We start from the raw sequence: 14,671 nt of genomic DNA, 5'->3' as shown, positions 1-14,671 counted from the left end.
TTTGTGTGAGGTGCGTGGCTGATTGAGTTCGATCTGACAAAACCCAAGTCCCAGTTCAGTATTCTAACCACTACACCACACTTCTGAGGACTCTTGACAGTGTTTAATAACGTGATCTAGATTCTGTCTTCATGTCCTATCTATTAATAGCGTATTTTAAGTGTCAGTCTTTGTACGCCCAAAATAACATCGCTCATGCAAAAAGTGTCAGTTGACTTGGAAACTGCATGTTTTGCAGAATTGCCAACCCCACCCTTCTCTTATGTGCGGGGAACTAATGGGGAAAAGATGCCCCCAAAGAGCCCAGTGAAAATGTATTTATTTTATTTAAATTCTTGTATTTCACCCTTCACTGTGTCTCAGGCCGGCATTACTGTCTCGGGGTGAATTGAGCGTGCTAGATGATTGCAGAACTGAGCCTCTGATGATACTGGGAGGAAGTAATGGGACATTTTAGGCTGATCTGCCCTGAAACATTGTGTTGCCTGTCTCAGTTTTGTGAATTTAGAAATGGTGAAAGAAGGGTATGATGGAGAAGGGCATGAAATATTCGTAAACCTTTCTGAAATATTCCTCCCTCTTCAAAACGTTAAGAATGTGCCAGGAGTTGGTTGTTTATGAGCTGATTGCATAACAATAGCCTTGGTACCCACTGGAGACACAATGTGCACCATCTGGCTTCTAGTATCATGCACACGGTGGTTTTCTTGGAATAATCAAGGACAATGTCTGCTTCCAGCCTTTCTGCATCAAACCTGCAGTGATAATACTGTGCTGCTTTGCAGGGTGGTTGTTAAGGGGAAGTCACTCGGACATGGTGTGGAGAAAGTGCACAGAGATTCCCCCCCCCCCCCCCCCAATATACATGCCTTGCGATGGCTCACTAATTAGAAATTGAGGGAGTGGAAAAAGTGCTTCTGACTTCTGATGGTTGACAGATTCATTGTCATGTGCTGGGCACTGACTTAGACAGCTGGAACGAGGCCAACCGGTGAAGAAGAGGCTCTCTGCTGATTAGTTGAACTGGCACTTCCAGGACTGAGTAGGGTGATAGATGTGAAAGTCCCTTTGCTGGGTGGGTGGGTGGGTGTGTGTGTGTGTCAATTGTGGCCTGCCTTGCACCTTCATGCTGCAGAAACCTAGCAGCAGAGGAGGTGGGGGGCAGGTTTCTCTCCCCAGCGAAAGATGTAGCTGTCAATCTGGTTGGCTTCTATAGGTGGAGTTCCGGGGAGAGGAATCTTCCTTTGCTGCAGGCAGCAAGCGTCTTGCGTCAGCCTGGATGGGGGAAAGCATTTGGCTCTGAGGAAAGTGCTGAATCATAGTTATGACCTTGGCATTTGGACACGTGATAAGACCAAAGGAAATGTCATTCCAGTGGCCACTAACCTGCTTGGAAAGGTGCAGCTGGCTTTACTCCCGGGAATGGAATATCTCGGCTGGGTGCAATATGCTTATGAAACAATAGCAGAAGAATGGAAGTAGCCTAGAAAAAGTCTGCAAAGTGGAATAATCCATACAGCTACTCACACGCTCCTTGATCAAATTTGCCTGGAATGATGTCGAATGGTCCAGTCCCACCCCTGAGAAATGTGGAAAGAGTTTTGGGTCACGGAGTTTGTATGTATTTGAACTGCTCTGTATGTAACATCGCTAAGTGGCTTATTGACAAATGACAAACACCAAAGGAAAACAGGATACAATATAACACCATACAACTGCAATTTACAACAACAAACAAAAAGGTTAAGTACTTTCTCCTCTCCTTTGACTTTGTGCATGCTTTATCCAGACTGCACAAAGGAACTTGGATTGGCTACCAATTTTGGACTTCTCTCAAATGAGGAATTGTTTTTAAATCTGCAGCAGATGCAAATATTATGTAAATCTGTGCCTCTTGCAGTCGATGGGTAAGTGCTCCATTTGTCCATCCTGATATCCAGGTGTATTAACAGTGGTCTACACTGCAGGGTTGGCCTAGCAAGCCATTTTTTTCTCAGCTTCTGCCCTTCTGAAATACAGTGATGGGAATACTGGTTGGTACATTTTCCCACTTTGAATACGGGAAGCGTTTGGGAGGCAATTTTTCAGCGGTAGCAAAAATTATACTCGAGTTTTGGCCTTTTCCAGCATTCTGAGACTTGCGTTTCAAAGTGCAAGCACGTCTATATTTTAAAGTAATTTTTTAAAACGTGTGGGAAGATCGACCAGCAAGACCAGTGGTTCAGTTTTCCTCTGCGCATTGGCCATTGCTTCCACTCTTGAGTAGCCTTACAAAATAATCGGGAAGTCCTGTCTGCAGACAGAAGCTTCGACCCCCGGGCCTTCGACAAACTCCACAATATTTTATGAATTCGCATAGCGACGGGAAGGCTCTGGAAGGGCGAAGTGTGTGGTGGCCACAGAGATATGAAAAGGGAAGAGAGATGCATTTCCTTACACAGTGCTAAAAGCAGCTGGGACGATCTAACTCCTGGGCGAGTTCTTTGTCTGTTCTAAAAGTGGCCGTTGTGGAGCCAAGGAAGAGATTGCAGCGATAGACTGCTGAGTTATCAGGCGGTTTAATTAACCCCAGTGACTTGAATCAGGATTACTGTAACATCTCTGAGTGCCTTTCCTAAGCAAGGCTGGACATCATCAGGGCTAGAACGCGTTTCTGTTGAGCCGTGATGAGTGCACTTGGAAATATAATGTGGAGGCTTCCTGTCGCCTTCCACTTCTCAGTGCCATGTGGGGTTATGATGGCAGGGGTATTAGGAGACAGGATCCTTTAAAGGCTCATACAAACTTCCGTGCATTTGCTTTTTAAATTTTCTAGGCTGTCTGTCGGCCTGAGCCTCGGATCTGTTCAGTTTTAGCACCACTCGAGTTTATTGCGTTTACTATTATTCTGACCTCTCTGTTTACAATTCCTTCACATCACGCTGCAATGCCATATACTATATATAAACCTGGAACTCTGCGTACTACGCCGTGCACTCCGCTGAAGGGGGCTATAGACCCACCTAGACGAAAGCTTTAATCGGAATAGGTTTGCTAAGACTACAAAACGGTTGTTCACCTCGCCTTTTGCAAAGGGTTGCTCTTCATTTTCCTAGCTCTATGTGCCTGGGGGCTGGGTGGGCACCGTCTCCAGAGAAGGGGAGGCATCCAAAGGGCAGCGACTTCAGTGGTCGCGACTGCGCGTGCTCCTGAGCGAGGTTCTGAGGCTGATTGATAGGTAACCTTTCGGGACACGTGGTTTCCTTCATAGCTGCGTAAGAAGTGAGTTCAAGGAGACTCGCAGCGTCTGTTCTGGAAGGAAGCAGCCGCAGCGCCGAGCCGGGATCAGCAGTCAGGAAGCCGGGAGCACCATGCCCAGGGGCAGCAGAAGCGTGGGGAGCCGGTCGGCGGCGGCCAGGTAAGGATGTGATCCTATAAGCCAGCAGCAGTGGACATGGCAAGGTCATCCTCCAGAAGGAGCTGTAGACTGATCTCTCTCGTTCTGTCGAGGATCGGGCCCCATCCAGTCCTGTTCCAGATAGGTTGAAGGAGAAAGTCTCTCTGTGCATGCTCAGAGGTTTCCTTGGCTTGGGCTTTACATTTGTGGATGTGTATTATGATTGTGGTATATGTATCTTGCCTTTTTCCGTCTTGCAAGGAATCCAGGGTGGCTTGTCCTCTCCATTCTATTTTCCACAAAATTGGCTGTTAGTGAGCCTCAGTGAGCTTCATAGCCCCAGTGGGGACTAGAACCCAGATTTCCCCAGTCCCAGTTCAGTGCTCTCACCGCTACACCACACTGCTTCTCCTGTGCTGTGCTTTTACTAGGAAGAGGTCAAGCTGTTGTCTGTGGTTCTCTGCCCCACCGCCGTTGCAGCAACCTCTTGACTCTGTTGCACCTACAAGTGCTGACTAGCCGAAGGTCACATCTTACAAGACCTCCCAAGTCCCCTTGGGGTGCTCCCTGGCACCACCTGTTTCTACCTGTTGAAAGGCACTGTGTGCCTGTTTTGTGCTTTTCTCCTTTCTTTCCCACTGAATGGAAAATGGGGGGGGGGATGAGAAAATGCCAGAGCAACACAAAAGCATTGCCCATGGAAGGTGGCATTCCTCCCATTCCATGAATGTGGCTCTTACCACACCATTCCTTTTACTCAGCTTGGGATCCCACGGAATGAGGCTTGTCACCACTGTGCCACACTGCCTCCAGTGCCGAGGCGTGGGATGACTCCCAGTTCAGAGTAAAACCATCTGTGATTCCTTGAGCAGGCATTAGATTAGAGGATGCAGGTGAAGATTTGGCTTTGCTCACAGGATTCAGGAATTAGGAGTGGCTGGCGTCTTGTTTCAAGCAGATGAACAAACTGAATAGGCATGGCTAGTCTTAAAAACCATGAAACTGGTTAAAAGAACGACATTTAACTCCTTTAGACTTTCTTAAGGCCTATTCTGTTAACAGACTGCAAGATCCCTTTAGCAATATTGAGATTTTCTTTTTCTTTTAAAAATTTCTTACTGTTGCAGGGGGTTTTGAAGTGGGAGAAGAACAGGTGCTTTTGTAGTGTGCTTGCTCCTTCTTGGAACAGCCTCTGCTTCTGTTACTTGCTATGCTCGCATCCCACTTTTCTTCCAAGGAGCCCAAGGTGTTGGGTACATGATCTGCCTCCTTCTCCTCCATTTTATCCTCACAACAACCCTGTGAGGTAGGTTGGGCTGAGAGCCGGTGCCTGGCTCAAAGTCACCCACTGAACTTCATGGCTGAGTGGGGGGCTAGAACCAGGCCCTCCTGAGTCCCAGTCCAACACTGACCTTAAGCTGACCCGTGGATGTGTTTGTTCCTTCCTATTCTCCCCCTGCATCACTGGAACTTATCACCTCATTGAGTCTCTTCAAGAGGAGTTTATTGCAGGAGGTGAGGCCTGATGAAACAGCATGGTCGATAAATAAACAATTAAGTTTAGGAGATCAAAGGAGATTTGTTATTGCAAAGCATATTGCTCTTCTTGGAAGCTCCTGAGTCCAGGTGTGTTACATACCCTACAAATGGGGAGTTTTGCATTTGGTTCCATTCCCTGGCAGCTCTCTAAAAGTGAAAAGGCCAAAAAGTTCCAAGCCCGGTTGTGTAATGGTTGGCACTGATGAGGCACTAATGTGGGTCCCGTATCTTGCTTTCCTTCTCATGTAGTTAAGCAACAGTGTTCAGTCTCCACCAGGCAGCCTCCTGCTTGGATGTCTTTAAGAGGGGATAGGTCAAATTCCTGGAGGAGGAGGTGGCCATCCACGGCTACTAGTCCTCATGACATGGTGCCTCCAATTTCAGAGGCAGCGTGCCTATGTGCACCAGTTGCTGGGGCAATGGCTGGGAGGGGACCACTGTGCGCACGGGAGCTTCCTGTCGGGAACTTGTTGGCTGCTGTGTGAGCACAAGTTTCCACCGGATGGATCCTTGGTTTGAACCCACAGGGCTCTGCTTAAGTTTGCGTGTATTCTCTCTCTCTAACAGTCCGGCACCATCTCATGCCCAGCCCGCTGCTCACCCTCCCCCTTCGGCGGTGGCCACCCCGGCTCAGCCCCAGCAGCCTGGCTTGATGGCCCAGATGGCAACCACTGCGGCGGGAGTGGCCGTCGGCTCAGCCGTGGGCCACGTGGTCGGCGGTGCCCTGACCGGGGCGTTCAGCGGAGGAGGCGGCTCGGAGCCGGCAAAACCAGCGAGTAGTCCTAGCCAGGTGAGGCTCTGCTGGTATCCGTAGCCTTATCACTGAATGCAAGGCTGGTTGAGTCGGATGGATTAGTCGTGTTTGTTTTGTAAAGCACACAACGCCCTGGTTGGATATTTCTCTGCCTGAGCGAAAGAGCGGGACAAGCGACCTGCCGTTCCATTTAGGGCTGCGTTACGTCTTGCTCCAGTGGTGGTAAGAAGACGGTGTCCCCCATACCTCAGGGCAACACAGTTAGGGGATAAAGGGCAGGCCCTATGGATCGTGCACCATTTTATCCTCTCTCAGAAGGGAATGGCCCGGTAGGGGGGCTGCTGCCACCCCCCCAAGTATCGTCCACCTGAGAGGGCTGCTTTGCTCTGCGTGATAGTGTGGCTGTCCCCGAAAGGTTCCATCTCTGGCATCTCCAGGTGAAATTATTGGGGGACAGGTGATAGGAAAGGCCTCCTGCCTTTTGTTGCTGCGGGTCAAGGGGGCTGTGATGGGGCCTTGAGAGTTGCAGGAAGGGCAAAGGAATCTGGCAGGACCCAGGATGGACGACGAGTTTCATCCCTTCCCGTACCGGAGAGAGCATCTTCTTCTTGAGCAACCTGCTGTGTCCCTGAGGTCATAGGACGGCACGTTCCTGGTAGTTCCGTATAGACTGATGGTCCGAAAGGAGCCCACCTGGAGGAGCCTTCAGAGCGGTGCCCCTGTCTGTGGAACTCCCTGCCTCTGGAGGTCAGGCAGGCACGAGCACTGGTGGGGGTATTTTCAGTGTCTCCTGAAAACATCTTTATTCCAGGATGCCTGCCTTGACTGATGAGCCAGGGTTTTATCGATATCCCATTTTAATGTGTCCTTGTATTCTTTGAACTGTTCTATCTATCTAGATACAGAACTGTATATCAACACTGTCCCCTTCCCCATCCCAGGCTGTGTCAGCTTTCTGTGGTTAAAACACTACTCAGGGAGGCGAGTTGATTTCCACTGCCACAAGCCCCTTTCCTGTCTGTCTCTCTAGGAGTCCAGGCCGCCTCCCGCTTACCAGCAGCAGCCCCAGTACGGGCCCTGCCACTACGAGATGAAGCAGTTCCTGGACTGTGCCATGAACCAGAGCGACCTGACCCTGTGCGAGGGCTTCAGCGAGGCCCTGAAGCAGTGCAAGTACAGCAACGGTGAGTGTGGCGTATGGGAGTCGGAGTGGGAGCATCTGTAGCCTGGCTCTCCCTGGAGTCCGGCTGCATCCTGTGGCCTCAGTGGGAGAGCCCGCCACCGAGGGAGGTGGCGGGTCCCATTGCTGTACTGCTCAAACAGTCAGGAAATGTTCCACCAGAAAAACATTGGATGCATTCGACTGTAGTGTCCAGCATCCCCAGCCAGCAGGGAAGGCACCAGGTTGGAGTGTCTGAAATGTGCATCCTTTAGAATTATTATTACAGTTAGACAGCTTTCTAAGCAAAAGATGCAAACTGCCTTACAGAAGGGAATATGAACAATGTGAATTGTTTACAGAGGATCTGATAAGATAATTGAATTAAGAAGCCCATCCTATTCTGTCAGATGCATGGAAGTACCAGAAAGGCTTCTCCTAGGGCCAGAGTAGTGATCCCTTGGCTGCAGGTGGGCATCGCTGAGGAGATCATTCACCACCAAGAAGGTCCTCTGCTTAGTTGACCTGCTCTGAACTAACTTTGGAGCAGGTCCTTACGATAATGGTAGTGCATGGGCGGATCATCTGCCTGTTTGTGGTCCCAAGCCCGATGGGGCGTCTTGAATGGACCTGCGGCTGGTGCTTCCCTGCTGGAGACGTTCCATGGACAGTGGTGGGTTGGAGCTGCTGGGGGAAATGGCCACACCATCCCAAGTCCTCCTGCTCATCATTGTTGGGACCATCATGTCTGAAGACAGCTGTGACTTGGGAAGGGCTTCCAGTGCCGTGGGGCATTAGAAGTGCCAGGAACATCCCCACGGAGGCGCAAGGGCTCCTCTGCAAGCACGTTCCCACGATGGGCTCTTCAGAAGCTCAGGCAGGTCAGCGTGAGTGGGTTCTTCAGCACTACGTCATGCAGAGGTGGGGCACCTCTTTTGGCCTGGAAACCAAATTCAGCTTTGGATGTGCAGTTGGGGGCTGCCCTCCAGTCGTGGATAGAACTGGAAGTGAACAGAGTGAGGCCAGAAGTACAATAGCGCCGGCATGAAGGCAATAATGTCTTCCCGCTACTTGCTAAACCTTAGAAAAGACACTGCAGCCTTTCTGAATGGGGGGGGGGGGACGTCACAGAAGCTGGGGAGCCACCAAAGGATCTGTGGAGGTCATTGGCCAGGCAGAGGGCAGTGCTGAGGCCACCTGGGGACTCCGAGGGTCATGCCTGGCTACCTGATCTTATGCACGCCACTCTCATTCTGTCCTGTCTCGAGCTGTGAGTAGAAAGTACGTTGGAACCCACTGGCTGAGCTGCAAAAGACCTGCCATTATTTCTCCTTGCAGGTGTTGCTTCCCTCTTGTGAAGAAACTTGAGCACCAGTGCAGCAAAATAAGAAGAATCTGGAAGGAGGCACCAACCAAGGCGACTGGATGGGGAGAGACCAGTGGACAAGGAGAGCCAGGGATCTGGCTAGACCAATGCACCTCTTTAGTGCTAATCTCAGTTGTAGATGCAGCAGCAATGAGAATTCTGGTTGCAGTTCTTCACTGTGGAGCTTTTAGGGTGCAGCAAGCACTTTGAATCCTTACAAGGAGATGTGAAATAAAAGGAGATGGTTTATTTTAGTGTAGGATTTGTTTGTACGCTTCCATTGATTGAGCACGCGCACATTTAATTCTTTAAAAGCAGATCTAATCAATGAGCCGAACAGTCTCTTTGTTTCTACCCACAGGTTCCAGCTCTAAATCAATTCCAAAGAGTCGTGTGTCCCCATTGGTGGTAATGGAAGGTGTCTCCCTACCTCTTGGATGAATTGCTGTGCATGGGCTTGTCCCAAATTAATTGAAGAAAGCACTGTTGTTGGGACGATTTGGGTGAAAAGTGACTTATCTGTCTCTTCTAAGCTTTCAGTCCAACTCGGTCGTTATTTCTAAGTGTTCATAGATGTGCACCAACAGATGGAGCTTGGTATCTTGTGGTCCTGAGCTTTCCAGTGCATAGTAATGCCCCTCTGTGGGGGCATTTGCTGGAAAAACTCCAGAAATGTGGATTCTAAGGTTTGGAGGTCTGGATTTGGCCCATGGGCCAAAGGCTCCCCACCTCGATGCTAGGAGCTTATCCCTAGCAGTGCCCTGGCTTGCTGCAGAAGAAATGCTTTGGTAACAGACCTCACTCTGCAAATCCGCAGCTTCCTAATGGCTCAGACACAGACAGTGGGAAGATAAGACAGAAATGCGATCATCTCCGTGCAGAACTCCCGACCTATCTTATTTTAGATCTCAGCCGGTTATGTAAGGCACTGAAGGTCATTAGCATCAGGTTAAGTTCATCCGGGCTCAGGCAGAGGCTGGACCTCGGCAAGGTCAAATTGCAAAAGTTGGATGTGACCAGTCAACAGCAGAAGCTGGTGCAGAAAAACAGGCCAGAGAAATCCTCAGTGGATACATGTGTGTTTGATATCGGTGAATCCAACTTGCGCATTCCACAGCAAACCATCTTTTTTTCTAGTCACATGGACTTCACAGACTTGCGGACCTTTTCATTTCACCTTTTCTGTGAAATGTACAGCAGATCTAACAAAATCCATATATTCTACCTGTTGTAGATTCTCCAAAAGAGCATTGGAATTTGGCAGAGGAAAAGATCTGTACTGGGCAAACGAGCAGTTTATAATGCAGCAACACAAATCAGCTCTTGTAGCTTTGGTCTCCACCAAGAGTGGTGCTTTTGCAAGACGGATCGATTGATGATCCGAAACAACAAATTCAGACTGTAAATATATGGAAAATATGGTGTGTGTGCATCTATGTAAGTTATGCAAACTCTTTGCAATGGCTCTATAGGACCTTGCAAGTCTAGATTTCTGAAACTCAAGCAATTCTATTTGGTTTTATTTTGTTTAGGCCTGGCCCTACTTATGTGATGGCTGCTGTTCCATTTTTCACCTTTATGGGGAGCTGTTGGTCCATTTCCCCCGTTTCTTAGTGTTTGATAAGAATATACACATTTCATTCTGCAAATCATCCGAGTTTTCCCTGTTTGCAACCCCAAAAGGGACACTAGAGGGGGCATGAAATACAGATTTGCTGAACAGAGCTCTTTTGAGATCTGAAAAAGAGTTTAAATGAGAAGCGTTGGAGGGATTTGGCCAGCTGAATTGGGCTTGGCTGAAAAATCTCAGTTCTGGCCTTTGGTTTTCTGTTTCTTGTCCTCATGGCTTGTTCCACAGGAGAGGCACTAAGATGGGTTAATCTAGAAGCGTTGAACTTCTGCTCCTTGTCTGTGACTTTGGCATAAAGTTTGCAATCAATGCAACCTCCGTTTCTCGATGTGCATGGTGGGTTGGGGGGGAATTCCTGTGCCCCTCCTAAAGCACTTTTGAGCACATGCTCCTCCTCAATGCTCTCGTTGGGGGCAAGGAGGTCCATTCCTTCGTGGGAAGGAGTTCACCTTTGCTTGGTTTCCCATCCAGGGTGCAAAGTGGACCTGTTTTGGTGGCCTTGAGAAAGCTGGTAGCGATCTCCCATATTCTGTGTGGAGTTCCTGAGCAGCACCGATCCATCCTGGTACCACCCAAACCAGGGGAGTCATCCTGGTGCCCCATCTACAAAGCCAGAGAAAGGGCTTGTGGGGTCCTCAGGCAGTGCTCTGGAGAGACGCATGATATTTCTGCAAGGCTAACCATAGCCAGGGGCCAGGCAGGTTATTGCTGCACAGGATGGCAGAGCCCTGCTCTGCACTGTGGTGCAGCCAGAGCTGAACTGGAACAAAAACTCTGGCCCTGCGAAGCAGGTGTAGAAGCGAGAGGAAGGGGGAGACATTCAGCCAGCATATCTCCTAAGCCAGGGCGGGGAACTTTGGGGGGGTTGGGGGAACAGTCCTTGCCCATGGGACCCCAGAGGGGTGGGCTCGCTGCACTGCACCACCAGATTGCTTCCAAATGTGGGAGGCTTGGTACATCGCTTTAGAGTGAGGCCCGCCATGGGCACGTACCTTGCTTTAAAGACCAGCCACATGCCCGGAAGGTCTGTGCTTACTGCCTGTTTTAATTCTGAGGCGAAATTGTGGCTTTTTCTGCCACTGCTGCCAGAACATCATCAACATTTGTTAGCTGGCTCGTCGGAGCGGCAGCTGGAGTTGCAAAAGCGGGCTTTGCGAGGCTTCTGGACGGTGGGTTGCCCTTGAATGAAAAATGAAGGACCTTTAATGCATTTGAAAACCATCTCCTACTAGACGTTCTTTCTCTGGGCACATAAGAACAACTTGTGCCAAAATATGCTCGATTTAAAAAATCCACGTGTGAGCCCTTTGGTGCCTGTGCAACCTAGGCAAGCTGGCATGCTGCAAAACTTGCAGGGGGAAACTGGACTTGCTGGAGTCCATGGCAAATTTCTTTGACATCTCTAGTATTAGCAAATGTTTCTGTGGCTCAGACTTGGATAACTGGGGAGCTAGCTTTCAGCCTGCCCTGCCCTCTATGCATTCTAGTCTAGTGAAATAAAAGGAGTCCTTTGGTGCATGTACAAAGACTCATTCCAAGCCAAAAAGGAACAATTCCTGTTCTGTTTTGGTGGCAAACTATTTTCCTCCTTTTGCAAGCAATGGCAGAGACATAATCTGTACCAGCTTCCGGGCTGGTGTGTCTCCCCTACCCCATGTGGAGAGTATAACTGGGCAGGTGCCAAAAGTAGCCATGACTGGGCATTTGCTGAGGACCCAGCAGGGCTCCCCGGCAAGAACCTCCTGGACCTACCCAGAGGATCCTATAAAGATATATCAGAATCTGGCCCCATGTTTTGTGTGCATGGCAGAAGACATTTTATCTGGTAAATTTCAGCTTGCCTGTCCTCTATTAAAAAGGGTAGTGAGACCAACGAAACAGTAGGAGGTGCTGTGCAGCCCATGGGCCAGTAGGTGGCAGGCTCATCCCCTTCTCTTGGCTGCGGTGCCTAAAGCAGGAGCAGTGGGATGGGTGAGAAACTTCAGCTTTGATCTGAAGCTATCCTGATTGCACTTCCTGGTCCAATCCATCTGGGGACACCTGCAGCTTGAAGAAGACGACTGCAGTGCTCCAGGGGCGATGCAACCTATTTGCATGAGGGGGCTGGTCTCCTGCTCTCTGGGGTTTTAAGCAGGGCTTGGAGTGTGCCAAACAGAAATCAACTCACTCCAGGAAGGTTATCCATTTCCCCACAATGGCCTGGATGCTGCTTTTGCCCACCGTTCTCCTAGTCGGCATTGGTGAGGAAAACTGAACTGGGGAAAGGCAAGGGATGGCTGTCTACTGAGAAGCTCTTTAGACCCTGCCACAGGCTTGCAAATGTTTCCAGCTGCTCTATCGCAAAGTTTCCCTGCTGTCTTTCAGGCCCCAGCTTCCAGCAGCTGCAGTCCCTGAAGCCCTCGGACACCGTGCCCCTCAGTGGGACCATCACCCTGTCTTGTCGATACAACTCTGGAGATATTGGGGACAACAATTACCCTCGCTGGATTCAGCAGAAGGACGGGCAGGTGCCACGGATGCTGATCCACACCTCCAGCACCAGACCATCAGGCATTCCCGCCCGTTTCTCTGGGTCCAGGGCAGGGAACACGCTGTCTCTGACCATCACAGGGGCTCTGGCGGAGGATGAAGCTGGCTACTATTGTCTGGTGTGGGGTGGCAGCGGGCGGCACAGCTGTTCCTTTTGATGGGGGAAGTGAGAGCAAACCCCTCGGAGCTCCAGCGGCCTGCCTTTAGAGCATGGTCCTATGCACGATTAGATGGGGAAACTAATTGCCTGCAATTCCCAGGGCACTGCTGTCCGCCCCCCCTCCCCACACCAAATCAAGCATAGGATTGTATCAACACACTTCCTATTCCGATCATAGCTTAGCGGTTGTAAGCAGTTTTCCTCTTCCAAGGAGCCCAAGACAGCTTGCTTGGCCTTTCTCTGCTCCATTGTAGCTACCCAGGAACCCTGTAAAGCAGGTTAGACTTGAGGGTCTGTAATTGGCCCCAAGCCACCCAGTGAGGTTCATGCCTAAGCAGAGGCTTGAACCCCGATCCCCCAGGTCCCAGTTCAGCACTCCCACCACTGCCCCACACTATCTCTCAAGCATTTTTAGCAATACTTGTGTGCTGCTTTATGCAGTAACATCTCTAAGCAGCTTGCATAGAAAAAGCCATCCTTTAAAATGCTTCAGCAGCTCCAGAGGGTCCTCTGGAGAATATGCAATATTAGGTAACTTAGATCTGTGACAGAATCTGCACCTGATCCGATCCCAAATTGCAAATCCAAAAGAGGGAAACGTTGGAAGCTGCTGTGGAAAGTGGGCATGGTGTGGACTTCGCATATTCTTGGAGAGGCGTGGAAAGGCAATGCAGTTTTAGTTCCTAATGCCTGGGAACTGTTGAACCTTTTTATTGCATTCTTACAACTGTCTCAGTTAGAGGAGTAGTTTTATAATCTAACTACTTCCTTCAGGCTGGATTGTGTCTTCTGCGTTTCGTGGAAAAAATGAATCCAGTGCACTGGCTGCTCTCCCAGCTTCAACCTTCAGAGAGAGGCGTGGCTTCTGCTTCCTTCCATGAGGCAGAGCCAAACCAGCACAGAGATGCTGTCCTGTGTGACACATTCAGTGTTCATGATGCTATGTCTGGGTTTTCCTCTTGATTGGTACCGAGAAACGAAAAGTGCTGATGACGTGCTCGGTAAAAGTGCATCGTAAGTGTTGGATGGATGCTGCGGAAGGGAAAATGATAGGAATGGTAAAGGTGCATAAAGTAATTTTAGCAAGTGGAACTCTTGAGGATGGAACCCCACACCTGTAATCACCCAGGCAATGCACCTGAAAGCAGCTATGCCCTGGTGGGTTAATATCCAGGGGCACAGCAGGTACGTTAGATATACAGGCCCTTCTAGGTCTTACAGGACTCCCCTTAGGTGCCTGGTTCATGCAACGGGAGTAGTGTGAGCTGCGAGGGTTCCTCCCCTCACACAAAGCCGCACACCTTTCTCGCTAAACCTTCTTTATTGACCAAAATGTTTTCCAGAAGCACGAGCACCTAGAATGTATCTCTGAGCATGCACAGAGCAGTCGAACCCAATCTAGTCTTTACTTCTAGGGATTCTCCTAAGCAATGTGTCCGGGCCCCAACCTTTGGGAAACAAGCATGCCTCCTCTCTGATCGCTAATTGGACTAGCTCCCTCTGCTGATGTCATGTCATGGGGTCAAGAGCCATACCCACCTCTTCTCTGAGAAACTCCTCTGTTTCAAGCCCCCTTTCACCAACCGTATGTCTTGATTATTTGCAGAGGTCACCTGTGCCCCTGGGCGTCTGGCCTTGAGATAAGCATCTCCTCTCATCTCAAGGTCTGGAACTGGCCCACACTCCAAGGCTTCTCCTCCCCTGAATTCCAATCCGCAGGCTTTGAGAACTTATGACAAGAGCAACTAGCTCTCTCACTCCCAGCAACGAGTCAGAATATGGGTTGGCTGTGTGCTGGTATTGCTGAATCTTGGGTGGTTGTTGAATCCATAGGTTATTGTCTCATTTGAATCCAGCAGCACAAGTAAACCCTGGTTTGTTGACCATGAGCAACCTAAACTCACGGTACGCAGAAGATAGATCTCCAGATGGTTGACATTTCAACTCCCATAGTGAATGTGGGTAACATGCATTTAACAGCAGGTACAAAGCCACACCATTCAAGCAGTTGTTAGAAGGTTTGTCTAGTCAGGAATACTCAGAGATGAAATTCTCCATAGAACATTCCAGCATGCCTTTGCTTCCTGTGTGTGCGTGTGCATGAAAGGAGAGAGGAGAAGTTTAGAAGAAGCTTGAATAACCTTGTGCTTAGAATAAC

General features: G+C 49.6%; 1 protein-coding gene across 2 annotated transcripts; it reads left to right on the top strand.

Annotated features, from left to right (window-relative positions):
- The first annotated feature begins 1,383 nt into the window (after positions 1-1,383).
- On the top strand, positions 1,384-8,456 carry LOC123032814 (coiled-coil-helix-coiled-coil-helix domain-containing protein 10, mitochondrial-like). Of its 2 annotated transcripts, none has more exons than XM_044448961.1 (5): positions 1,384-1,613; positions 3,251-3,397; positions 5,483-5,705; positions 6,700-6,853; positions 8,167-8,456. In XM_044448961.1, the coding sequence occupies exons 1-5, from the start codon at positions 1,588-1,590 to the stop codon at positions 8,184-8,186; spliced, it is 570 nt and encodes a 189-aa protein (XP_044304896.1). In that variant the 5' UTR covers positions 1,384-1,587; the 3' UTR covers positions 8,187-8,456. The 2 variants fall into 2 exon arrangements, with proteins under 2 accessions (XP_044304896.1, XP_044304895.1); XM_044448960.1 differs by lacking the exon at positions 1,384-1,613 and adding an exon at positions 1,766-1,907.
- The last annotated feature ends 6,215 nt before the right edge of the window (positions 8,457-14,671 follow it).

Source organism: Varanus komodoensis, unplaced genomic scaffold (assembly GCF_004798865.1).
Source record: "Varanus komodoensis strain SLA01 unplaced genomic scaffold, ASM479886v1 scaffold56, whole genome shotgun sequence".
Classification (NCBI taxonomy): domain Eukaryota; kingdom Metazoa; phylum Chordata; class Lepidosauria; order Squamata; family Varanidae; genus Varanus; species Varanus komodoensis.
The sequence above is the reverse complement of the archived record's forward strand: the minus strand, read 5'-3'. Positions and strand labels throughout refer to the sequence as shown.